The following is a 26,787-nucleotide window of genomic DNA, read 5'->3' as shown; positions in this document are numbered from 1 at the left end:
TTCCTTGGGATGAATGCAACAATTATTAACTTGGGATAAAATGTACTCGCAGATTCTGGGAACAAGCTTTAGCAATTGCTGTTCATTGCGAGTTTGAAAGATTTGGTTTGGAAGTGCTCGGTTGTTTATTTATTGTAAATGTAAACGGACGGGAAAAATCGAGATCATTTTATTATACAATATATGTGTGTGTGTGTGTGTGTGTGTGTGTGTGTGTGTGTGTGTGTGTGTGTGTGTGTGCGCGCGCGCGCGATGCTGCCATTCAGTCTTCAGAGACAATAGAAACCCCTGTAAGGGTAGCTACATGTAGCTGTGTATGTGTGTATATATATATATATATATATATATATATATATATATATATACACATTATATATATATATATATATATATATGAGAGAGAGAGAGAGAGAGAGAAATAGACAATGTATATGTGATGTAGACAAATTAAGACAAAGTTTCCACGTCAATAAATAAGAGAGTATGTAATATTTCTTTTATTTGCATATTATATAATTTTTAAGGATTAGGTTCGCATACCGTGGGTTACATAAGCAGTATATCATTGAGAGGCGTTAAACTTATTTTAAAACGTGTAACCACCAATTGTTAAATGGAATTTAGTCCATTAGTGTTTCTATCATTATAACTGTATATACAAATAGGGGATTACAAGTTTTGAAGTCGGATCATCGCTTCATAATTGTATACTGTCTTTGAAACCCTGTGTAGCAAAATCCAAGCTCTCAAAATTGTATAATTCTCAGATGAAACATATATATATATATATATATATATATATATATATATATATATATATACGCACACACACACACGTTTCATAACTATTTATTAATTTTTCTTATACAGATTCAAATTCTGTTTGCCAAGCAGCGTATTTTTCAGTCAAGCCCCGGGCGGATGGTTTCGTTCGTTCGAGACTTTCCAAGACATCTGCCGTTGTGAGGGTATCGAGTTTAATATGAAGGTCTTCGCCTGAAATTTGAAAAAAAAAAATAGACACATAGAAGATGTATATCAACCCACACAAAACTATCTTCAGGACATTTCATAAAATCATCTTTGATGCATGATATTTGACACGAGAATGTTTGAGACCTTTATATCTTAAGAAGGTTTCTTGCTGAAAGTAATGAGAAATGAAATCAAACACCTGCAGATGACATACAATCCAACGAAAAATGATAGAAATAATGCGATATACATGTGCATACACACTACATATATATGTATAGATATATGTGAGAATGTGTGTATGTGTAAGGACACTTCTCAACCTATATACTCAACGAATTTTTGATCTATAGACTTGAAATTTGGTATATAGGATATTTAGACATATAGAAAACTTTTTAATTGATTTGCATCCGGAAGAATAGGCTGCTAAAAGGTAAAAACTAAAGAATTGGTACGTGGGGGTCATCGGAGATATATATATATATATATATATTTCTGTAGAAATATATTTTCTTATAATATATATCAATCCTTATTTAAGAAGCTCAAAGTAATTACAGAGCAATATTGAGAATAAATGACAAAAAGTCATATTCCAAAATTCATGATGTTGACCATCTTATAATTTATTCCTTTAATTCAGTTGACTCATACAATTCTTGACAGTATCTGTTTTGTAGCACAAAATCAATCACTTAATTATTATATCAATCAGTGAATCTATTATGTCCTTAACTCATCAGAAGAAATAGCAACAATCAATCTGTCAAAACGAATTGAAGTGTGATTTGACATGATTAAAATCCGAAAATTGGGAGAGAAGCTGCAAATACCTTTTATTTTTCCATAACGCCATATTGAATTTTTATCAAACAACTATTCGTACTAATAATTTTAATTAATTTATGAATCATCTACCAAAATGTTCTATTTAATAATTAGTAAATTTATTTATTCTAATTGGTGTATACATACTTATGAAAATAATATCAACAAATTATAAACTATTATACATGCTTGTATATACGAAACTTAGCTAAGCTAAAAAAAAAAAAAACATTATCATAATTAATCAATGGATTTGAATTGAAAACCATACAAAATTCAATTCTGTTAACTATTATAATCAAGCTTATTAATCATTACAATTATAATTTTTAAAATCATACAATTCAAAACCTATACTTACGTTTTGTTAAATTTAAATATAATCTGAAAACTCCTTTATATCGTAATTATAAACAATTAAATTTACTTAATAAAGTGAAGCAGAGTTACCTCCCTCGGAACAAATCTAATGAAATATTAACTTTACTTATATTTATTTATTTATTTAACCAACCCGTAGACATCCATATTCAACTAATAAGTAATTTTAATATAATTTTAATGTCGTTCACTTAATATTATTTTTTTTTAAATAAACCGATTTATATTATAAATTAATTCACTAATTTTTACAATATAAAATATTGATATTAAAAATTATTTCAATCTGTAGTCATGAATTATTAAGTTATACTTCATATCTGCTAATGTTGAATTGTAAATTAATTAGTTACTTACATTTACTTTAATTTTTATTTATATATTTATATATTCATATTATTATCAATATCAGCATCATCATTATTATTCATATTAAAAGTAATATTTTTAATTTTTACATTTCACAAACTTTACTCAATTCTATATACGACAATCTAGTATTTATAAATATTTTTCGAACTTGTTCCTTATTTTAGTATAATTACTTTATTTTTTTTTATTACATTTTCACCCCAAACAAGGCGCATTGCCACTTTGGTGTAGGGGGCTACTATCAGGGGCAGCAACTACTGGGGCACTATGTTGGGATTTGGGCAGCAAGATGTCGGTTCACGTTGCACTTGAACTTCTGCATGTCAGTACAGTTAGGGAAGCAGGAACCTGGAATGGAATTCCAGAGTCTAGCGGTTCTGGGGAAGAAACTACTGGAGTAGAAAGATCTTTTACATCTAGGGATCTCTACTGTGTGGGGGTGGGATTTAGCTGCCTATCGGGTTTGTCGAGGGTGTCTACGTCGTGGGGGCACAAGTGTCTGCAGTTCGTCAGAGCATTCACCATTAAAATACTTGTAGAACAGACAGAGGGATACAACGTTTCGTCGATGGGACAGAGGCTGAAGCTTAGATGCTAGTTCAGGGCCTATCAGATTTGCAACTCTTTTTTTAACCTTGTCTAGGAGCGAGAGACTAGTAGCAGATGCACCAGTTAAAATGTGACAACAATACTCCATACATGGGCTAATGGTGGTCTTATAGAGGTACAGGATACTTTCAGGTGTCAGTAGTTTTCTAGCACGGTAGAAAGAGCCTACCTTTTTCACAGCGGCCCTGTTTATCATTGTATATATCGTAATTCTGTAATAAGTATGTTTCAGAGTTTCTTACTTTAATAAGATGTTATTTGAATTACAATTAAATAAATGTATATTTAAGTTAAAACTAATTCTAATTTTAATTCTACTTAATAAGATTTATAAATATTGTTTAGACCTAAAAATTCTAGACCATATCCAACTTATACATTAAACCCTCTCTCCTATGTACTTTAATTAAATGTTTGGTACTTATTGATCCGTGCTGAAATAATAACGTTATTATTTAAAAAGCCATTCTTAACATGGGGAGGGTGTTTTGTACCTATTCTATACTTTAACCTTACAATTGAATAAAAAAGCATATCATGAACCTTTAATTAAACTTGGAAATACGATTTAAAAAATAGTGCAGATCAGTAAGTGCACTAGCAACAAATTTTTTAATTTTTTAATTTATTTTTAATTCATTTATTTATTTTTTATAATTTAACTAATAATTCCGAAATGAATCTAGACGAAGACGACGAGTGGATAATTATATTTTAAACAATATATATGGCATTCCCCATTTGGGTATATCAGGTTGGTAAAGGGGAAAATTATTCCTAACTAGCATTTCGGTAAATCCAAAGTAGCTTATCAGCGGCTTGGTTCCCACCAGTTTTGGCAAATAACAAATAGGATCCTGAACAGAAGTGTGCATTCTATCCCAACCATTATGAATGGACCAGAGGTCATCTCGTCAGCATTAGACAAGGCCAAACTATTTGCCAAGAACTTTGCAGCTAATTCTACCCTATGCGACGAAGGCCATCAACTCCCCATATTTCCTCCTATAACACAGAACACGCTAGGTAACATACAAATATCTGTGCATGAGTAATTGTCTGTATTTTTGAGATGAGGTGTTTTCATTGATTGAGATTGTCGGACTGACTTCCTCATCTTTGTTGTTATTGTCACAACGTTTCGGCCGTTTTGCCCTCCGGCCTTCATCAGGTGTTTTGTATCGAACTGGGGAAACGTTTGTTAGGAATCTCGAACCCAACCCTTTATTATTATTACGGGGGTACCGTGTTCGGACTCCAGCTAGGCTTTGGGACATAGTTGCTGATTCTCTGTTTTGAATGTTACTTTTCACTGCCTTCGTTCAGGATTGAACTCAGCACCTTTGGGGAACTGTAAACTTTGATACAACGTCTAGGACCACTCGGCCATATGTCCTAGTGACATATGGCCGAGTGGTCCTAGAAGTTACAAAGTTTACAGTTACCCAAAGGTGCTGAGTTCAATCCTGAACGAAGGCAGTGAAAAAATAACATTCAAAACAGAGAATCAGCAACTATGTCCCAAAGCCTAGCTGGAGTCCGAACACGGTATCCCCGCAATAATAATAAAAGGTTGGGTTCGAGACTCCTAACAAACGCTTCCCCAGTTCGATACAAAACACCTGACAAAGGCCGGAGGGCAACACGGCCGAAACGTTGTGACAATAACAACTAAGATGAGGAAGTCAGTCCGACAATCTCAATCATCTGTGCATGAGGTCGCCAAGCTAATCAAGAACCTTGATTCCAGTAAAGCAACTGGCCCTGACGGCATCCCAATTATAGTGTTAAAAAAGGTTCGACCAGAACTTGCTCCCATACTTACGAAACTGTTTAAGCGTTGCCTTAAGGAGAAGTGCTTTCCAACACCCTGGAAAACCTCATCAGTATGCCCTGTATTTAAGAATTCAGGCGATAAGTCATCTCTCTCTCAGTACAGACAAATAAGTCTCCTGTGTGTCATGAGTAAGTTGCATGAATCCATATTAAATAGAGAAATATTCAACCAACTCAGCAGAAATAACCTTCTTAGTGACACGCAATATAGTCTCTGTTCTGCAATATCTACTGCAGATGTGCTAACGGTTATATCTCATAGGATTAGCAAATCTCTCGACAAAGGCTTCCTTTCTAGGGCAATTACTCTTGACATATCAACGGCCTTCGACAAGGTATGGCATAAAGGCCTACTTCACAAGATTCCCAGCTACGGTATAACTGGAAATGTTTTCTCAATCATTAAATCATTTCTCTCTGATAGGCTCATAAAAGTAGTGGTCGATGGACAAAAATCAGAGACCTGCAGTATTAATGCTGGAGTCCCTCACGGGGTTCATCCTGGGCCCAACTCTCTTCCTGATCTATATCAATGATCTCGCTAAATACATATGAATATCATTCATTGACATCTATGCTGATAACACGACCATCTACGGCAACACATCAAAGGCTGTGAATGACAACGTTCTCTCTGATTCTCTCTCCTCTGATCTCGAACGTGTGGTTCAGTAGGGGAAGACGTAGCTGGTTACCTTTAATGCATCTAAAACCAAACTCCTATCTTTACATCATCAACGCTCTGATCCCCATCTGGCATCAATTGAAATGGATGGCTCTCGTCTAGGAGAAGCCCCATGTTTTGACAAGCTTCTGGGCTTGACCTTTACTCCTGATCTGAAATGGAACACGTACATCAAATCTGTTGCCAAGGTCGCTGGAAAGATGGTGGCATCCTTCTACCACTCCAGAAGATATCTCACTACTGATGCAATTCTCTATCTATATAAAAGCCAAGTACGTCCAAGGATGGAATACTGCTGCCATATCTGGGCAGGAGCTGCTAAAAACAGCCTATCCTGCCTTGACAGAGTACAAAATAGACTTCATGGCTCAGTGGGGGATGCCCTTTTCTCTTCCCTGCAACCTCTCTTCCACAGAAGAGACGTTGCGAGCCTATCTTTGTTTTATCGTTATTTCCATGGTAGGTGCTCGTCTGAGCTCCAATCTCTGGTCCCCCCTCGCCAATCTTTTACGAAAAACACCCGTCCAGCTGAAACCACTGTCAAAAATTTTCCCCACTCTTTATTTGTGTCTAAATAAAAACGTAGATTCCATGAACAAAGCTTCTTTCTTAGAACTGCACGCCTGTGGAACTCTGTTCCGTCTGCCTGCTTCCCACCTGACTACAACCTGGATGTCTTCATGTCCAACGTAAACAAATTCCTGATGAACCGCCCCCTTAAGTAGACAAGTTATTAAATCTCCACACTAACGTAATGTACTTGCAATAACCCTTATCCCTGAGTGGCTTCCGGACCTTGATAATGGTGACCACCTTGTAAAAAAAAAAAAAAAAAATATATCAGTTTGGTAAAGAGGAAAATTATTCCCAACTAGCATTTAGGTAAAAATGCCCTGTCGTATAAATAATTGAATTCATTCAAAAGTACAGCAAACAAAACAGAAAGTAATATCTATATATGTGTGTTAGCAGGGAGACCTGACGTTACTCGATATTGAATGAGGATTACACCATACTTTTATTGTCATTTAAATTGGTGAAATTGCCGATTTTCAGTCAAATCAATTTATTGCATGCTCTAGTTGGGGACCCATTGCGGTGCACCAGGAGGAAACTTCATATGTCTTCATGCAGTGACTTCGTCCATAATATATAGTAGTCATCATTGCACTGTAGAGAACCTACTGTTGATTTTATAAAAAATAGTTATATAATGGCTTGAATTAAAGTTTAAAATTCAAAGTCAAGTATCGTATACTCTAAACAGAAACATTTATTTTGAATGCACCCCTGTCTTATCAAAGAACTTGCTGTTGATTTTATAAAAACATGTTATATAATGGCGTGAATCAAAGTTTAAAATGCAAAAATTTAGTATGAATTATGTTCTAAACAGAAACATAAATTTTGAACATTCCACTATCTTATCAAAGAACCTACTGTTGATTTTATATGCCAGGCCCTTCTGCTTGTGCGGTGATAAACCTTCTCAAATGCACTTGTGATGTTAGGCTTTATAAGGTGATAAGTGTGTTCAAAATTGAACCATTCCTTTTATAATTATATTTTTTGATCATTGATTAACGATTTTCGAGACTTAGAGGCATTCTAAGACAAAACTATCTAAAAACACTCCCAGACACAAAGTATATTTGTATGAAATTTCATATAAAAATGCACCCAATCATTTCAGAGTCCATAAAGAACGAACTCTCTCACACACACACAAAAGTACCTTTTATATATAAGAGAAGGGATACTTTTATAGATTATAAATGTATCCCATAATTAAAATTTTTATCCACTCTGAAATGTGTTGATAATTTTTATATGTTCTATCTTTCTACATTATTGGAAAAAAATGTTTTATTTGGTTCTGCCATCTTGATATTGTTTTCTTCTCGGACTAGTTGTAGATATATGCAATGGGTGTTTATATTATAAGAGAATTGAAAATAGTGAATGGAATGAACAATATCTAAATATTTATGAGGATAGTTTATGGAAAATATATGTTAATATTAAATTTGAAGACGATCATGTTGAAATCTGCAGAAAAACAGATCTGTTTCGACAAATGGGGTGTTCTTTGGAAAAAAAACTTTGTTTATGGAAATAACATTTGATGCTAGAAACACGGGGGAAGAAATGAAAGGTTTCTGAAGTTGTGGTAAAAAGACGAGTTCATAATACTTAATTTCAGTGAGTCTTTCGCCTCCATATAAAGAGTATGTTGGTATGTAGATTCTAGGGTTTCATCGCATGTCAACAATCCTGGGTGATTTGATGCTAAAATCATACACGTTTTGTATATGACTGGTTTTGTAGAATAACCTGGTTGAATAGTTCGAATGCCAAAACGCGAAAAACGTCAATTTCAAAATGACGAAATTATCACTACAAAAAGTGTTGCATCTCAACACTTAACCATGCAGTAGACCCCCGGGATACTGTGGCCCTAGGATATGTTTTTTTTTTTTCAAGTTACGATGTGGAATATGATGTTTTTCTGGCCCCTGGTTACAGTATTTGCCTCGCCTTACGGTGCTATTTATAATGTTATTTGATTATATACACGTGTATTATATACTGTACTGTAGTTTCATACTACTTTTTAATATGTACTGTATAAAATTTTGCTTAGGCCCCGCCATACGGCGATTTCACCTTACGATCCTAATCTTCATGGTTGTTATTGTTTCACTACGTTTCGGCCAATTCATCATCTTGTCTTTTTCAGGTGATTAAACGCGACAGGATAGGAATGCCGAGTCTCGGAACTGTATCCTCAGTAATTGCTGCCTTCCATAGTTGTTGACCAGACAAAATAGTTGGCCGAGAAGTTGTGAAACAAGATAACAGTCCACAAATAAACAAATAAATAGATAAATAAATAAATATACAAATAAATAGATAAATATACAAAAAAAAACAAATAAATATAAAAATAAACAAATAAATAGATAAACAAATACATAAATAAACAAATAAATAAATGAACAAATAAATAGATAAACAAATAAATAGATAAACAAATAAATAGATAAAAAAATAAATAGATAAATAAACAAATAAATAAACAAATAAATAAACAAATAAATAAATAAACAAATAAATAAACAAATAAATATATAAAAAAATAAATAAACAAATAAATAGATAAATAAATAAACAAATAAATAAATAAACAAATAAATAGATAAACAAATAAATAGATAAACAAATAAATAGATAAACAAATAAATAGATAAACAAATAAATAAATAAATAAACAAATAAATAAATAAACAAATAAATAAATAAACAAATAAATAGATAAACAAATAAATAGATAAACAAATAAATAGATAAACAAATAAATAGATAAACAAATAAATAGATAAACAAATAAATAGATAAACAAATAAATAAATAAATAAATAAACAAATAAATAAATAAACAAATAAATACATAAACAAACAAATAAATAAACAAATAAATAAACAAATAAATAGATAAACAAATAAATAGATAAACAAATAAATAGATAAACAAATAAATAGATAAACAAATAAATAAATAAACAAATAAATAAACAAATAAATAAACAAATAAATGAATAAACAAATAAATAAATAAACAAATAAATAAACAAATAAATAAATAAACAAATAAATAGATAAACAAATAAATAGATAAACAAATAAATAGATAAACAAATAAATAAACAAACAAATAAATAAACAAGCAAATAAATAAACAAACAAATAAATAAACAAATAGATAAATAAACAAATAGATAAATAAACAAATAAACAAATAAATAAATAAACAAATTACTCATCTCAAAAGATTTCAATAATAAAATAAAAAGAATGCTTATTGCTATCATCATGTTGATTATATTTACAGATTCCAGAGTTCCCCACCTCCTCAGGGTCACTTGTAATTATGTCCTTGTGCCAAACCTCAACCATATTGGATATGCACTTACCTTCTGTATGATTCTCTAGGATGTTGAATACCTTTCGTACTGGTCGCATCGCAGCTTCTTTACAGACGAGTTTTATATCAGAACCAGAGTAACCCTCGGTTTTCTGAAAATACAGTTTAAAATAGAAATTAAAGCATTCAATTTTCTTACATTCTTTTTTACTGTAATCCTACCCTAAACAGGGTACAGTGCCACTTGGATGAAAGGGACTACTATTTCAGACAAAATCTACAAGGACGCTATGTTGTCGGGTTGAGTAGCAAGATTTCTTCTTTTTACATTGCACTTGAACTTCTGCATGTCAGTACAGTCAGGGAAACAGAGGCCTAGTAGGGAATTCCAAAGTCTAGCAGTTCAAAAGAAGAAATTTAAGCAGAAGGCTTTCGGGTAGCTAGGGATCTCTACAGGTTAGAAGTGGAATTTTGCTGCCTGTCGAGTTAATTAGGAGTATTTAAGTTGAAAGAGTACAAGTGTTTCAAGTTCGTCGGAGCATATTCCATTAAAATACTTGTAAAACAAGCACTGGAATGTGACATTTCGGGGATGCAACCGAGGTTGTAAAATATGACTAGTTTATTTCTTGTTTTTTTATGATCAATAGCTTTTTTTTTTCCTAATACAACGTGCATAGTTCTTTTCAACCAATAACAATGACATACCTTTGCGAGGAGGTCATAGTCTAATTCTGTTAAAAGTTCCAAGCCTCCCTCTTTCGGAATGACCACTTTTGGTAAATGAAGGTTAATCATTGCTTTTCGAGCTTTCATGGTTGGCAGGTCCACAAGAATTCGTTTTTCCAGCCGACGAAGCATCGCATGATCAAGTTCCCTAGGAATTAGAAAATTAATACAACTTTGAAAAACCGCACAAATACACCGATGGAAATTGTTGATAAATTTCAGACTCTTTTCTGCAATCCAAACACATTTCTTCTTCATCATTATCATCATCATCGGTTGGATGGCTTTTTAGAAATTGACTTTCAAGCTAAGCTGGCCATGTTTTTATTTATTGCACTTTCTCTCAAGTTCATCCTCATCACTTGCATACTTTCCCTGACCTTCCCTAATGAGCTGTTCCTACTGCCACAATTGTTCTACATCTGCTAACCCAAGAATTCTCAACTATTTTTTCAATATGGCCAAAACATCAAAGTCATTTGTATACACACATCTATACTGTCCAAATTTCATCTTTCTTTTAACTTCTCAAGTCTTTAAAACCTGCATTACACATACACTATACCATTCTCATGGCATCTCTCTCCATGCCACACATACCAGTTAACCTCACTGGCCAGGTCTCGCTTCTATATATCATCACATTGCATATTTCCTAGAACTATCCGGCTGTGGAATTCTGTTCCGCTGGCCTGTGTTCCAGCTGACTACATTATAGTCGTCTTCAAGTTCAATGTAAACAAGTTCTTTTTGGACCCCCTTCCATAAATAATATATTTCAACCACATTTCCACCACTTATTAATATGCTGTTGTTTGTCCCGGTGACTACCGTACACTCATTAACTCTTATCTTCGAGTGGCCTTCAGGCCTTGATAAATGATGACTCCGTGTAAGAAAAAAGAAATGCCTGACTGATTATTCCATTGGTCGACAGTGGGAACGCTGTTTGATTAATGATGACAAAGGTTCTCTGAACTTTTGCCATCCACTAATTCTTGTTATCATCCGAGCACCTGCTTTCATCTGTGTTCCTATGATATCACCAAGATAACAAAACTTCTGAACAACCTCAATAACCTTGCCATCCACACATATTTTCTCCACATGTAAGATCTTATCCGTTTCCATTGCCTTATACTCTTTTTGTATAAATAAAGTTCAATCGATGCCTGACTTGTCCACCAAGTTTCAAACCTGAATCTCCAACAGTCTTATCATGTTGAACTGCCGAAAGGATTGTAAACTTTATTAACAATTCCATGAGTGGCATTTTTTAGAGATTACCATATATATTTGTAACATAGCATGGACGCGTGTATACAAATGCATGTGAAATGATATCACTAGTAGGAAAAAATAAAAACTTAAAAAAGAAGATCACATTAAAGATGGGAGCACGTTCGTGAGCACATTAGAAAAGATAATCAAGTGAGGGATATTACAGTGGTAATAAGAGAATGAGGAAATCAATGTTGTTGTACAACAAAAATGTGAGTTGAAGTTCTTTCCTATTCTTTGTTTCTTTGGTGACTGAGACTACAACGTATTGGTTCCAAGACTATGTTACATATAGAATAAAAGGGACAATTTTCTTTTAGCATTGCTTTGTTTTAAAGAGCTGTTCATTTGATTTCATGAAGCCTTATTTGTAAATAACTATTGCATGAGCATCACTAAAAATTTGTTTAACCTATTAATATACTAAAACTGAGTATATTCCAATTGTTTCCTGATAGTTTTTTATATGTATTCTAAGCATGCAAAATACATGCTAAAATATTCATCAGTTTTGCAATTGTGCTGTTTGAAAAAGTCCCATTCTAATTGTTTTAATTAGCAGTATTTTCGATTTACTCACTAAATGAAAAGCCTTACTGAGTATATGTCTATCATTTTTACTCTCTTTCACTTTAGTTTGACCTATAACTCTTGCTTCCATTACTCTTTCTTCATTTGTTATCATTCTAAAGTAATAAAGGAAAGAATAAAAAAAAGATTGGAGTTGTCCATTGTAAATAAAAACAAATATCACCAAGAGTAGTAATATTATTTAAGTGTAGAGAGAAAGAAAGTAAGAAGATATACAGTGAACAGAAACAGACTAATTTTGTTTTATGATTTACTAGCAGTTTAGCCCGGTTTTGCTTAGGTCCTATGTACTGTTCATGACTTTATGTGCATATGTACATATATATATTAGAAAGTTTGACTCACGTCCGGTAACCTACATCTAAAATTTCAAGTATTTAGACCCAAAATTGGCGGAGCAGTTTCGTAGATTCTGCAAAGGTCAACTCTATCAACTTTGACCTCTTGGCAGCTAAATTTTCGCCCAAAAACTGATTAAAAAGCTTGCTGCATGTCTGAATATCCTTTATGTAAAATTTCAAATGTTTAGAGCCAAAATTGGCTGAATAGTTTGCTAGAGACCGCAAAGGCCAAATCTTTTGAACTTTGATCCCTTGGTAGCCAAATTTTCGCCCAAAAACCGAATAAAAAGCTTGCCCTATGTCTGAATATACTTTATGTAAAATTTCAAATGTTTAGAGCAAAAATTGATTGAGTAATTTGGTAGAGACCGCCGAGATCAAATTTTTTAAAATTTTGACCCCAATTTTGATCCCTTAACATTTATTGTTTTGGGCTCAAATCACGTTAAAAAGTGTGATCCATGTCCAAGTAATCTACATCTAAAATTTTAAGTGTTTAGACCCAAAATTGGCAAAGGAGATTGGTAGAGTTTTCAAAGGTCAAATCGTTGAACTTTGATAACTGGTTTTCGGCCAGAAATTTGGCTAACAAGATTTTCCCAAATCTTAATGCCCTTATGTGAAATCTCGAGTCTTTAGACTTTAAATTGACAGAGTAGTTTAGTAGGGAAATGTACACACAGACACACAGACACACACACACGCACAGATAGACAATTTCACTTTTACAGATATATAGATTTATACTTAAGTGACTTTGAAAACTCACTTTTAACTCGATTCAAGAAACATAATTAAGCCCAATGGGTGACCCAACGGAGCAGAGTTTTTATTTAAAAAAATTTTTTTTTTTTCTACGTAAAACTAATAAATTTGACACCAATTATCAAAACGGTTGATCTTAAGTGATCTTTAGTGATGGGAGGTGGTCGTTATGTAGTAAACACCAACATGGACTGATAATCTGAGCATGCCGAGTTCGAATCCTGTAGGATTTTTACTATAGAATTTGGCAACTTCAACATGGAATTTTATTAGCAATTTCAAAGGGATTGCTTTGTCTTTTGGGTGAAGTGGAGTATTCTGACTAATGTGAAGTCGCCTGCACATATATCCTTTAAAGAATTTTAATAGTTGACAAAGTATGTAAGCTGAGACAATATGGTCTGTTAGTTCAATATTCAACCAATCAATGTTCAGAATATTCATCGTCAATCTATTATTGGTTCATTAAAGTTTATAATATTGAAATATAATACAAAGCTGCAACTCAAAAATACGTGATGATCACTTTGTATAATTTGTTGATATTTACATATATATCTTATATCCTTGCATTTTGTATGGAAATCATTTCAGACAAGGCATAAGTCACTTGATTTAAGCAGCTAAAAATATTACTTCGCAATCAAAAACTAACCAAATATAAGTGTCAGATTCTGACTCAGAAAACAGCAATTCCTCCCGCTTTGTCAAAAACATCGCTCATGGAACGTGAGGATTAAAAAGTCAATAAAAAAGCGAGAGTTACAAGGCTACTGAAAATAAAGTCCACTTTTGAATCTCTTATTTGCTGTAATGTGTCTAATATGAAGAATGATACGCTCACTGGCCCCAGTGATAATGGTCGCCTCTGCCAGTCAAAGCATTGCTGATTTGTGTGCTGAGGTTTTAATAGAAAGAAAACAGTGTCCATCCCAAACAAGAGGTTTTAGACGGGCATTTCAGACAAAGAAATTAACTCATTTGTTTATGCAAATAATTTAGTTTTGCCGATTAGTCTAATGAAGTTTTGCCTTTATATAATTTGACTCATCTCATCTATTTAGAAAATAAGTCTGACTATTAGTTTGATGCTCCATTTGAGTCTGTTTCCATTTTAATTTTGCTCTTGTTTCGATAACCTGTGTTCATTATAACTAAATATGGTTATTGTACTTGGTTTTAGCTTTGTCTATAATGATAGGCATGTTTGGAATATATGTTTTATATATGAGCCTTGAAATAAACTCACCTGTAGTACACTGGCCTATTTAATCTATTCAGTGAGTAAATCAGTGACTAGCCTATTGCTCAGTTTTTATTTTTTGTTTTAATCCTAAATGTGCCACCATTTATCACGTCCAAAAGCCACTCAAGGATAAGGATTGATAAAATGTTATGATTGTTAGGATCAAGTTCAAATACTAATAGAAACACTTCATGACAGGAATCTGTGGAGATTGGATTTGAACCTGGTCATGTTGTAATCTGCAGAGAAACATCCCTGTGGTAATATGTTGCACAGGTTGACAGCTATTACAAAAGAGCTTGTGGAAATAGATGACTTGAGTGCCATCAGCTATAATCGAAATCAAAACCAAAACCTATGAAGAATTCTTGGTAAAATTATTTATTACAAGAAATGGAAGTACATAATAATTAAACGACCCAGATGTAAGTGTGACACAGAAAATAACACACACGTTATCGTATTAATATATAGATTATTCAATGCACACTCGGCACATACGATAACTGTCCTTAACTCGAACTCACATCTCAAAATAACATATATTGAATGAATTGAGTTATCTCGTATTTGGCCCCTGCCATATATAATGTTTTTTTTCTAGCGATTACATATATAAGTTATAAGTTGAATGATTGGAGTCATTTTTATTACAAAAAATATACAAATTGATAAAAAATAACAATTCCTTTAGTAAAAATGGCTCATGAAATTTCCTTTAAAAATAAATACAAATATAATATATATTCCATATATTCATATGCATTATTTTTAGTTTTTGAAAATTGCAGAAAAAATAGCTTGGCAATGATAATATATTAAAAGAGCTATAGCTGGCAGCAAATGTATTAATAAGTGATGGGACGATTCCAATATTTTTCCCGATTCCGATACAATTACCGATTCCGATTCTTTTAAAATCTCTAATATATATATATACACACACATATATATATATATATATATATATATATAATATAAAGCTGAATGTGTGTGTGTATGTGTGCGTGTGTGGTCACGAATAGGCTCCTATATGGTTGACTATTTTAAAAAACTGATTACATATAATGATAGAAGATGTATCGAGACACAGGGATGGGTATGTTTGATCCGGCAGAACGGTGGTTCATTAAAATTGTGGGGTCTGCGTTCGCGCCTGGTTCTCAAAGTATGGAAATAAAAAAGTTAAAAATTAAAAAAAAAACGTTTACAAGTGTTTTTAATATAGATGTACATAAGAATACTTTGATAAGTATGTTTTAACTTAAATAGTGATGGTATAATAAAATTGTGGGGTCTGCGTTCGCGCCTGGCCTCCATAGAATGGAAATAGGCACAAACTTTAATAAAGACTTTTCATATCTATCTGCGTAAGTATACTTTGATAATTATGTTTCAGTTTGAGAAAATATGGTATAATAAAATTATGGGGTGTTCGTTCGCGCCTGACCTCCATAGAATGGAAATATGTCACAAAGTTTAACAAGGTTTTTTAATATAGATCCACAGAATATTGTGATAAGTGTTTCCGTGTGAGCAGGTATGGTATAATAAATTATGGGGTTTATCTATTTTATTTTTACTTTCATCATATTTTGGTTTGGTTTTGATATCCCCGAATTCGAAGCCATCTCTTTACAACCCTTCCTTTTCATAACCTATCATACTTTAATAAATCAGAGTCCATTTTCTGTAGGCTATTTTTGAACCCAGTCAACGACGGGTACTTTTGCTAGTATATATATATAAGTTGTTATTTTCCCTGATTTTCGTAAAAACACATGTTAAATATGCAGATATTTTTCTAAACGTCAAAATACATTTGTGAAGGATGATCTATCGATTTTAGCTTTACTGATAAGTGTAAATCGATAAATATTTATTATTTTACCATTATTACCAGCAATGGAAAAAAAATGTGTCTAATGATAAAAAAAAATGATAATTTTTCCGATTCTGATTAATCGTCCCAACACTAGTATTAATAAGTGCCATAGCTCTGAATAAAACCAGAACTGACCAAGGCATGTTTGAAGCAGCCAAGAGGAAAACAAGGTCATCTGTTTTTGCCAAACCATCCATTTGAACTAGAAGTTCGGTCTTCATTCTTCGGCTTCCCTCATGTTCACTGAAAGAGAAAGTATTACTTTTGTTAAAGAATATGGCAATGGAGGATGAGTTGATAGATAAATCAAAGATTCCGATTGGTGGAAAAAAACGTTTTAGGTTAGAAAATGAGTATGTCCGAAATAGTAATCAGTTGTTGAGCACGTGAGTAAGCTAACAGTTTGCTACAGAGAAGAGCTCTCTTCTTTTATCACCTGAGAAAAGGGAATGAACATGGTAAAGTCTTTCGAAATTATCAGGCAATCAATGAAAAAAATCAAACACATGATTGTAAAAAATAGAATTTCAAATGTTTCTGAATGTTTTAGATGAGGATTGATAATTTTGATTATTTGGACTACTGTTCTGATTCTTATCTTCAAGGATCTGTGGTGCAACAGATAAAGTACTTAATAAAATTTAGTTGCAAGTCAAACTCTTCTGGAGGTTTAAGGTTCAATCCTCAGTATGGGTGATACTAAGAATGCAATCGCGAATTATGTAAGACCTCTACCCAGTCATAGCTGACAGAATGAGAGCGTACTACCCCTGTGTATTAAAGCATTCTGTTTGAAATTTTGTACAGATTCCAGAGTTTGACAAAAAGATGCCAGAGTTCGACAGCTGTCAAAAATCAGAGGTTACATCGTCTGAAACGTTGTGCGAATAGCACTCAAATGAGAACAGTTGTCTAAATAATATGATACAAAGAATCTCAAATCGTCATATTTTTAACAATATTATCATTTTAGACACAAATTTCTTACCATCTCCAAATGCTATCTTCACAGCAATTATTAAAAAAGTTAACTCATACTAAAATTATATCAAAAACCAAAATCTATTTTCAATTTTCACAGAAAGAATTTTGATACGTTATGACAATTTTGTCACTAAAAATATCTATGATCTGAATAGTGAAATTCCCAAAAGTTAAAGGGCAAATAACTCAGATTGAAAAATCACAAAAAGCAATTGCATAGAGTCAAAATCCAACAATAAAAGTACCACTGACATTTTATTGTAAAAAAAAAACATAGTTTGTAAAGCTAAATAACGTAAAAGAAACATAAAGCAACATACATTCCCTGACCGTTCGACCCTCTCTGGCTCATCACGGAATCCAATTCATCCAAGAATATGGTAGATGGTGCATGAAACCTCGCAAGTTCAAACAAGACCTGCAAACATGATGCAAAGAAAAAATATGTAATGACATAATGCACATAGTCAATTATCATTTTCTACATATTATCAATTGTGATGTTTTTGCCATGTTTGAATTTCTTTTATTATTTGTGTTTGCCATGTTTGTTTGTCGATTGTAGATGGAGTAAGACTCAATAACTCACACCATCACCACTTCCCTCACCATCAAAACAATAAAACATCAACAATTCAGAGCGTTGTTTAAAATTGTTTCAATCCAACAAAAAAGAATTTTTGCTTCAATATATAATAAATTAAACACATCCATCATGTAACACTAGGATCAACTTTCATGGTCAGCTGAGTAGTCTGCAGCAGGTTAAAATCGTCCAAAGCAACAGCAGATGCAAACATCAGTAGGTAAAGTTTTGGCCTCTGTGTTTTGAGATATGCAAGTCATTTTCCTCATTGATTACCTTGAGAATGCAAGAACCATCAATGGTGAATATTACATAATAGCATTATTGGTGTGTTGTAAGGAAGAAATCATTAAAAACAATCACAAATGAAGAAGAAAAACTGATCTTTAACAAAGAAAATCCATCACATCACAAGTTGATTGTAAGATTGTAAAACTACATGAACTGGACTTCAGATTTCTTTTACACACAATCTATTCTGCAGATCTGACCCGCAGCGACCATCGACTGTTTGCAGTCCTCAAATGAATGATCTTGGTAAAGAGATTTGGTTCCAATGAAAATTGATATTAGAAACTGAGGTTTATTTTGAGGCCAAAGACAAATTGTTCAACAAACACATTGTTCGAGAAGTGTTGGAATCTGTGTATCACTCTAGAATGAGACTCTGTTGATGAATAAAGTCGAATTTTGCCTAAAAGTTTTTGTCTTATTAATTTGATTCTGGATTTATTGAGTGATGTGTTAAGTTCAGAGAACTTCTGCTATTACTATCCATCTGAGTGTTATCATTGTTAACCATAGAAAAGAATCAATCGGATATGTGGACCAAGTGTAATGATGTATGCAAATGAGGATTGAGGACAAGCCTTAAAGAATGATGTAGATTTGATTTCTGCAGAAGATTAAATCTGGACATTATAAGAAGATATGTATAGAACAGGAGACTTCGTTGGCATGGTCACATTGAAATAATCAATGAGAGTGCATAGATTAGTAGATTTAGAAGAGTTGAGTTGAAAAAAGGAGGCTAATGCAAACATAAGGAGAAGATCTTTGAAATAAAAAGCAATAAATAATAACCTGAGATAGTTTAAAGGTATATTGTTTAAAAGCCGTCCATCAAATGCCAACATGTAAAATGCACGTTCAATTGAATAAAATAATAGTGATGATAATGTACCAACAATAATATATTTCCTTCAATCGCATGTATTATGAACGAACATATATCAGGTCAGTGCAAAAGTGTTTGCTGATTTAAAATTTCATCTTGAAAATGAAAAACTGTGTTTTTTGAAAATACTTAGTCATAACAATAACGAATTTTGTTCTCTTTAATTTGATTCCATCATTCAACGAGCTTATAAATGCCTTGCCTTTGAAATTCTTTAGGTTTAGAAATGAAATATGAATCTAATTCATGTTCAGTCCACTTTCATGATATTAAACTAAGGACATTAAAATTGTTTTGTAATCCTTGAAATAAGTGACAATCCGAGAGAACTTGGTTAAGATAACATGCAGGAAGGAGCAAGATTTCCTAATCAAATTTTCCTAGATAATTTTGGGTCAGTAATGTTGTCTAGGTATAAGCATTATCATGAGGGAAGATGACTTCTCTTTCTGTTGACTAAAGAAGGTCATTTTGGGGTCAACATGGATGAAAATATTGCAGAAAAATATGAATGATGCTTTAAGAACCTGAAAGAAAAAGTTATAAATTAATCATGGTGATATGTTTATAATAAAAAATAAAATAATAGCCCTTGAGCCCTTGGAGGAGCATAGGCCATCCGCAGCTTTGTAGATGCTTTTGTAGCAAGGATTCCTTTTTTCAGGGTGAGGGTGCTGGCCCACGTCCAACCTTCCCAGAAGGTGCATACAGTGCCTAGCTTTCCCAAATGGTCACCCGTCTGGTACTGACCAGGCTCAACGTTGCTTAACGTCCATGATCTGGTGAGAACCAGTGAGTCAACAGTGATTGTGCCGTACTGATGATATGTTTCAGTAATAACAATATGCATAAAATAAATAACAATGGTTTAAAATACCTCTTCCACAAATCGGCAAATCTTTTGCACCAATCTGATACTACACTGCCTCTCCAAACGAGTTAATATCTGGGAGAATGGTATCATTAAGAAGGAACATATACCACACTACCATCCAAAAAAATAAGTAACATCCAATAATACATTATTCCCCAAGAAGATAATTAATAAAAGCTTTAGACAGACAGATATAAAATCTTCATTAATAATAGATGTGCAGCCTGTTTTCCCTTTCATACCCAATAACAATCAAAAACTAACAGTCTGTATCATATAAGCATCATTAAAAAGGTATAATTCTTACTGTATCATATAAGCATCATTAAAAAGGTATAATTCTTACTGTATCATATAAGCATCATTAAAAAGGTATAATTCTTACTGTATCATATAAGCATCATTAAAAAGGTATAATTCTTACTGTATCATATAAGCATCATTAAAAAGGTATAATTCTTACTGTATCATATAAGCATCATTAAAAAGGTATAATTCTTACTGTATCATATAAGCATCATTAAAAAGGTATAATTCTTACTGTATCATATAAGCATCATTAAAAAGGTATAATTCTTACTGTATCATATAAGCATCATTAAAAAGGTATAATTCTTACTGTATCATATAAGCATCATTAAAAAGGTATAATTCTTACTGTATCATATAAGCATCATTAAAAAGGTATAATTCTTACTGTATCATATAAGCATCATTAAAAAGGTATAATTCTTACTGTATCATATAAGCATCATTAAAAAGGTATAATTCTTACTGTATCATATAAGCATCATTAAAAAGGTATAATTCTTACTGTATCATATAAGCATCATTAAAAAGGTATAATTCTTACTGTATCATATAAGCATCATTAAAAAGGTATAATTCTTACTGTATCATATAAGCATCATTAAAAAGGTATAATTCTTACTGTATCATATAAGCATCATTAAAAAGGTATAATTCTTACTGTATCATATAAGCATCATTAAAAAGGTATAATTCTTACTGTATCATATAAGCATCATTAAAAAGGTATAATTCTTACTGTATCATATAAGCATCATTAAAAAGGTATAATTCTTACTGTATCATATAAGCATCATTAAAAAGGTATAATTCTTACTGTATCATATAAGCATCATTAAAAAGGTATAATTCTTACTGTATCATATAAGCATCATTAAAAAGGGATAATTCTTACTGTATCATATAAGCATCATTAAAAAGGGATAATTCTTACTCGGACAAGTTTCTCTGAATCTCCTCTCCATTTGCTGACAATACTAGAAGCGGATATGTTGAAGAATGTCGTCTTGCATACAGTAGCTACAGCCTTAGCCAAAAGAGTCTTCCCAGTTCCTAGAAATAAGTAGAGAAAACAAATTAAGCATCGAAATAATAATTGTATATATTTTTTCCTTTTAGCATCTGTTCAGATTATTCTGTCCTCAGTAAAGAAGAAATCATTCTGGATTGGAATACTTCTTATTATTGTTTGAATCCAGATTGGCATTTTTGAGGGAGCTGAATGTACTTCATATTAAAAAGCGACCTTGTGTCTAACTTTGCCTTCGTGGAGAGGCAAGTAAATAGGAAAATAAAAACAATTACAAATCAATCCATAAAATCATTCTGTATTTAATATGAAATCTTCTATTGTGGGTGTTGGTCCTGTAGGAAACTTAAAATACAATTGTAAATTACTTAGAATTCTACCCACTCATGGCTGATGAAAAGAGCATGCTAACCTTGTGAATTAAATAAAGAGTTCCATTTCAATTCCATGCAGATTCCCGAGTTCGATAGAAAAATTCCGGAGTTCAACAACATACACCTGAAGAAGAGTGAAGCTTATATCCACCAAAACGTTGTGAAAATAACACTAAAAATGACAACAGTAGTTCGAAGGATTCAAATAATAAATATACCAAGTGTATATAAAAATTTTTTGCTAACCGTTTATCCTCAGGAGAAAAAAAAATTTTTTTTAAGCTCCATGGAATAAGGAAATGATTCACTTTATCGTATATCCCCTGTTTTATGAACAAGAATTTTATCAATCATAATTTACATAATTTTATCTCCCCTCATTTGTGTGTTTGTGTATATATATATATATATATATATATATATATATATATATATATTAGATTGGTACAAAAATAATGTTGTTTTTGACATTCAAATTCAAAAGATCATAACTCCTTTCATAATAAACTTCATTAATCGAAATGAGAACCATTACAATTAACACATTTTTGCCAACGAGAAACAAGTTTATTTATCCCATTGGCATAGAAATCTGGAGTTCTAGAAGCGATGAAGTCATTGAAAGCCGATTCAACATCATCTCAACTTTTGAAGCATTTTTCGTGTAGGAAGATGTTGAGATGCTTGAAAAAGTGATAATCGGTGGACAAGAGGTCCAGTAAATATGGCAGTTGAAGCAACATGTGGGCGAGTGTTGTCATAGAGGAGAATTGGCCCTTTCATATTGACCAATCTCGGCCACATACGTTAGAGCTTCTGGTGCGTTTTGTCAATGTTTTGGCAGTACTTCTTCGCCGTAATTATTTCGCCCAGATTCAAGATGTGATAGATGAGACTGGCTGTAGACCATCAAACAGTCACCATAACCTTTTTTTAGTGCAATTTCGGCTTCGGGAAGTAATGTGGAGTTTCTCCGGCATCCAAACACTATGCTGAACGTCACCGCTTGTTGTAGAGGATCTATTTCTCATCTCACGTCACAATCCATTTGAGAAATGGGTCGTTTTTGTTGCACATAAGGAGAATAGAAGACACTTCAAAACGATTTTTTGATCATTGTTCAATTTTTCTGACTTCCCTATTTGCTTTAAATGGCGAATGACTGCTAATGGTCGACCTCAAGTTCAACAGCAACTTCTCCTGCGATTTTGCGAAGATCGGCTTCAATTCAAGTTTTCAAATGTTCATATCAACCGTCGTCGGCTGGCTGCAACTGTCTTTATCTTCGAGGCTCTCATCACCATTGCAAAATTTCTTGACTGAACCACTGTTGTGCCACACGTTCGTTAGTAGTTCCTAGGCTAAACACATCATTGATATCACGAGCTCTCCTGGCAGCTTTTCGACCTAGTTTGAACTGGAATAAAAAAATCTTGCGGATTTGAATTTTGTCGATGCTGTTGAAAAGCCTGCAAAAAAATAAATGAAGACATTGAGAACGATAATGAATAACACAATTTGATAGAGCGAAAATGCGCTTCAAAATGATATATAACATGGCTATATATATTAATGAATTAATTCAGAAATCTATATATGTAAAAGCGAAAATGTGTGTATATATGTTCGCTTTTTGTGTATGTCCAAGAAAGGCTTTTTTCAGAGAAGCGCTCGGTCGGTTCACAACTTCTTAAGACTTTTTATATCACATATAAATCATAATATCTCTGAGTTAACAACGGATCTCGCCTGTCTATTTAATTTGCTCGACTTCGGGAAGATAAATATTCAACAGTTTTCACTTGCCGCATGTGGATTAGGCTTTTTCCTATAATAAAAGCGACACTAATTCTGGCGGTATTTTTCCGGTGGCGATCGCCGGATATGTCCAAAAGCAATCAGCTTTGATCAATGTTGAAATATTTTCCTTATATCAAACAATTGCTATTCAATATGGACAAGGGGAGCTGGTCCCCCCTCCACCAACATCTTGGGAAAATAAAAAAGCGTTCCCGCATAAAATAAAATACTACTCTGCAGTCAAAGTTGACCTAATTAAGTCATTAAAACGTGCACCTCCCAAATCAAAGTAATTAAATAAATTCAAACGCGTTTCCGTTAATATGTCGTGGTGGTGCAATGATTAACATTGCACGTTTATTTTTGTTCACACTTTAATTTCCAACTTCGCCTCAAGGATTCGGGTTCGATCCTCATACTTGCCTACCAAAACTTTTTTTTTTATTTTAAATCCCCCCCCCCCGGAGTTTTGATTTACCTCCAAACACCCGGGCAACGCCGGGTACCCCCCGTTAGTCATATATAAAAGTAACATATGTGAGAAAACGATATTGTTTTTGCACCAACCTTATATATATATATATATATATATATATATATATATATATATATATATATATATATATATATATATATGTTTACTTTGTTTTTATACTAGCAGTTCAGCCCGGCTTTGCTTGGGCCCTAACTTGCCGTACGTGTGAATACACTTTATGTAAGATTTAAAATGTTTAGACCAAAATTTGTCTGAATAATATCGTAGAGACCACAGAGGTCATTTCTAAAAACTTTGATCCCAATTTTGACCTCTTAACATTTATTATTTTGGTGTCAAATCAAAATATGAAGTTTTACCCATGTCCAAGTTACCAACATCTAACATTTCAAGTCTTTAGATCCAAAATTGGTAGAGGAATTTGGTAGAATTTGCAAAGGTCAACTCTTTCAACTTTGACCTTTTGGCAGCCAAATTTTCGCCCCAAAACTGATTAAAATGCTTGCCGTATGTCTGAATACCCATTATGTATAAATTTCAAATGTTTAGACCAAAAATTGGCTGCGTAATTTGCTAGACACTGCAAATGTAAAATCTTTTGAACTTTGATCCCTTGGCAGCTCTAATGTTTGTCCCAAACCAATTAAAAAGATTGTCCTATCTCTGAATACCCTTTATGTAAAATTTCAAATGTTTAAACCAGAAATTGACTGAGTAATTTGGTAGAGACCGCAGAGGTCAAATTTTTTTTAACATTGACCCAAATTTTGACCCGGTGAACATTTACTTTTTGGGCTCAAATCAAATTAAAAAGTTTGAGTCATGCCCAATTAACCTACACCGAAAATTTCAAGTGTTTAGACCCAAAATTGGCGAAGGAGTCTGGTAGAGTTTGCAAAGATCAAATCATTGAATTTTGACGCCTTGACAGCTAAATTTCTTGCCGAAAACTAATTAAAAAGATTTTCCAAATCTCCATACTCCTTATGTCAAATCTCGAGTTTGTAGACCGAAACTTGACAAGTTATTTTCACTTTTATAGATATATAGATATACACTTATTACATTATATTCTTAATTGCGTGTCATCTGATAGAAGTTCTCTATGAAATATTTCAGGAACATTTCCTTTTGTTAGACCTGTGTTCAGCTTTAATTATAACATTCAGATAGAGGCCGTTATGAGAGCTATTCAGCAGAAATTGAAATTAAGATTAAATTCTTTTCCCGTTTTTAATTTTGCCTCAAATCCATTATATATATATGAGCAAACAGTTAATAAAATATGTTAAAAAAACACTTTGAAATGAGTTAGAAACATATTTAATCTGAAAAAGAAACACTAGATAAATGGATATTCCTATATATATATATATATATATATATATATATATATATATATATATATATATATATATATATATATATATGTATATATAATATATTACTTTGTTTACCCCAAAGAAGGTATATCACAAACCGAGTGTAAAAGGCTACCCTAACAGCAAGATATTTATTCACTTTACATTTACATTTCTGCATGTTAAGGCAGTCGAAAAACTAGAAAGTAAGGTTAATTTCTAAGGTAAGCGGTCTGAGAAAATAAGTAGAAAATTTGATGTCATCTACCGACATTTACAGGAAATGGGTCGGATTTTGCGGCTAGTTCGACAAATCCCTGCCATTTTCTGATTTGAAACCTAAAATTAAGACCTCAATGCAAATATCGATGACAAACTAAACAAGCAACATATTTCATGGCTTCACTCCAGAGGTCACTAGACGCCAGAAAACAGTCTAGCAATTCGAGGGAAAGAAGTTTAATAGCTTCTTTCCCTCAGATTTGAATTTTCTACCTGTTTCCTGCTTCTCTCACTGTATCAATATACAAAGATTTCAATGTATTGTCAATAGAAAACTTGCTGCTCACTTTCCAACAGAGCCTTGTATAGATGGTCTCAAATAGTAGCCCCTTACGTCATAGTGTCTATATGTCTTTTTTATACTGAAAAAGAGGGGGAAAAAATGCATTTTATATGTTTCAAATATTACCAATCATTTTCTTAAATAGAAGATAATAGAAATAATATAAAATTCTATTTCTAAAAATCGGAATACAGCCTAATATTAACAGTAAATTACTCAGTGTCCTTTCAGATAGAGCATTTGATATAAAGTATATTTATGGCAGAATTCAAACACGAGAATCAATAGATATAAGTTACTGATGGTGTTAAACCAAAATTGTTTCAAATATACAAGATGCCTTAAATAAGTTTCCAGACATTTTTGTACAAGTATTTAAAATTTTTGTAGACTCTTGAAAATTCAATATGTTATTGCTATACATCTTATGAGATGACTGACCAATTTTTATGATTTCAAGTTCAAATGAATAGTTACAGCAGGAATTGGAAAACACCCTACTAAAGCCTGATTGTCACAACTGGTGAATTTCAAAAGATGCCATCTGGACGTGAGGACACTTTAGAAGAACGATATGCAATAAAATTCTATTTTAAACTTAGAAAAATGCTACAGAAATGTATGAAATGCTTCAGACTGGTTTTGACCATTTTGCCTGAATCGAATATCAGTTTTGGAGTGGCATAAGAGATTCAATGAAGGCAGGGAGCCTGTGAGGGATGATAAGAAGTGTGAGAGGAGTAAGGAAGTCAGAACACCAGAGTTGATTGGCCAAATAA

General features: G+C 32.6%; 1 protein-coding gene across 3 annotated transcripts in view; it reads right to left on the bottom strand.

Annotated features, from left to right (window-relative positions):
- The window catches only part of LOC145297587 (katanin p60 ATPase-containing subunit A-like 2), a 222,265-nt gene that overhangs the window by 82,522 nt on the left and 112,956 nt on the right, over positions 1–26,787 (bottom strand). For 2 of the 3 annotated variants that reach the window (XM_080143634.1, XM_080143635.1), the window contains exons 11-16: positions 21,317–21,435; positions 17,757–17,854; positions 16,588–16,695; positions 10,323–10,491; positions 9,664–9,766; positions 467–996 (exon numbers count right to left, since the gene is read on the bottom strand). In XM_080143634.1, the coding sequence (XP_079999760.1) occupies positions 863–996; positions 9,664–9,766; positions 10,323–10,491; positions 16,588–16,695; positions 17,757–17,854; positions 21,317–21,435 (731 nt within the window). In that variant the 3' untranslated portion in view covers positions 467–862. Of the gene's footprint in view, positions 1–466; positions 997–9,663; positions 9,767–10,322; positions 10,492–16,587; positions 16,696–17,756; positions 17,855–21,316; positions 21,436–26,787 lie in introns of those variants that run through there. The other variant, XR_013870276.1, reaches the window with a different exon arrangement.

Source organism: Euprymna scolopes, chromosome 18 (assembly GCF_053919585.1).
Source record: "Euprymna scolopes isolate OS-2025 chromosome 18, ASM5391958v1, whole genome shotgun sequence".
NCBI classification, from domain to species: domain Eukaryota; kingdom Metazoa; phylum Mollusca; class Cephalopoda; order Sepiida; family Sepiolidae; genus Euprymna; species Euprymna scolopes.
Note: the sequence above shows the minus strand (reverse complement) of the source record. Positions and strands in the feature narration are given on the sequence as shown.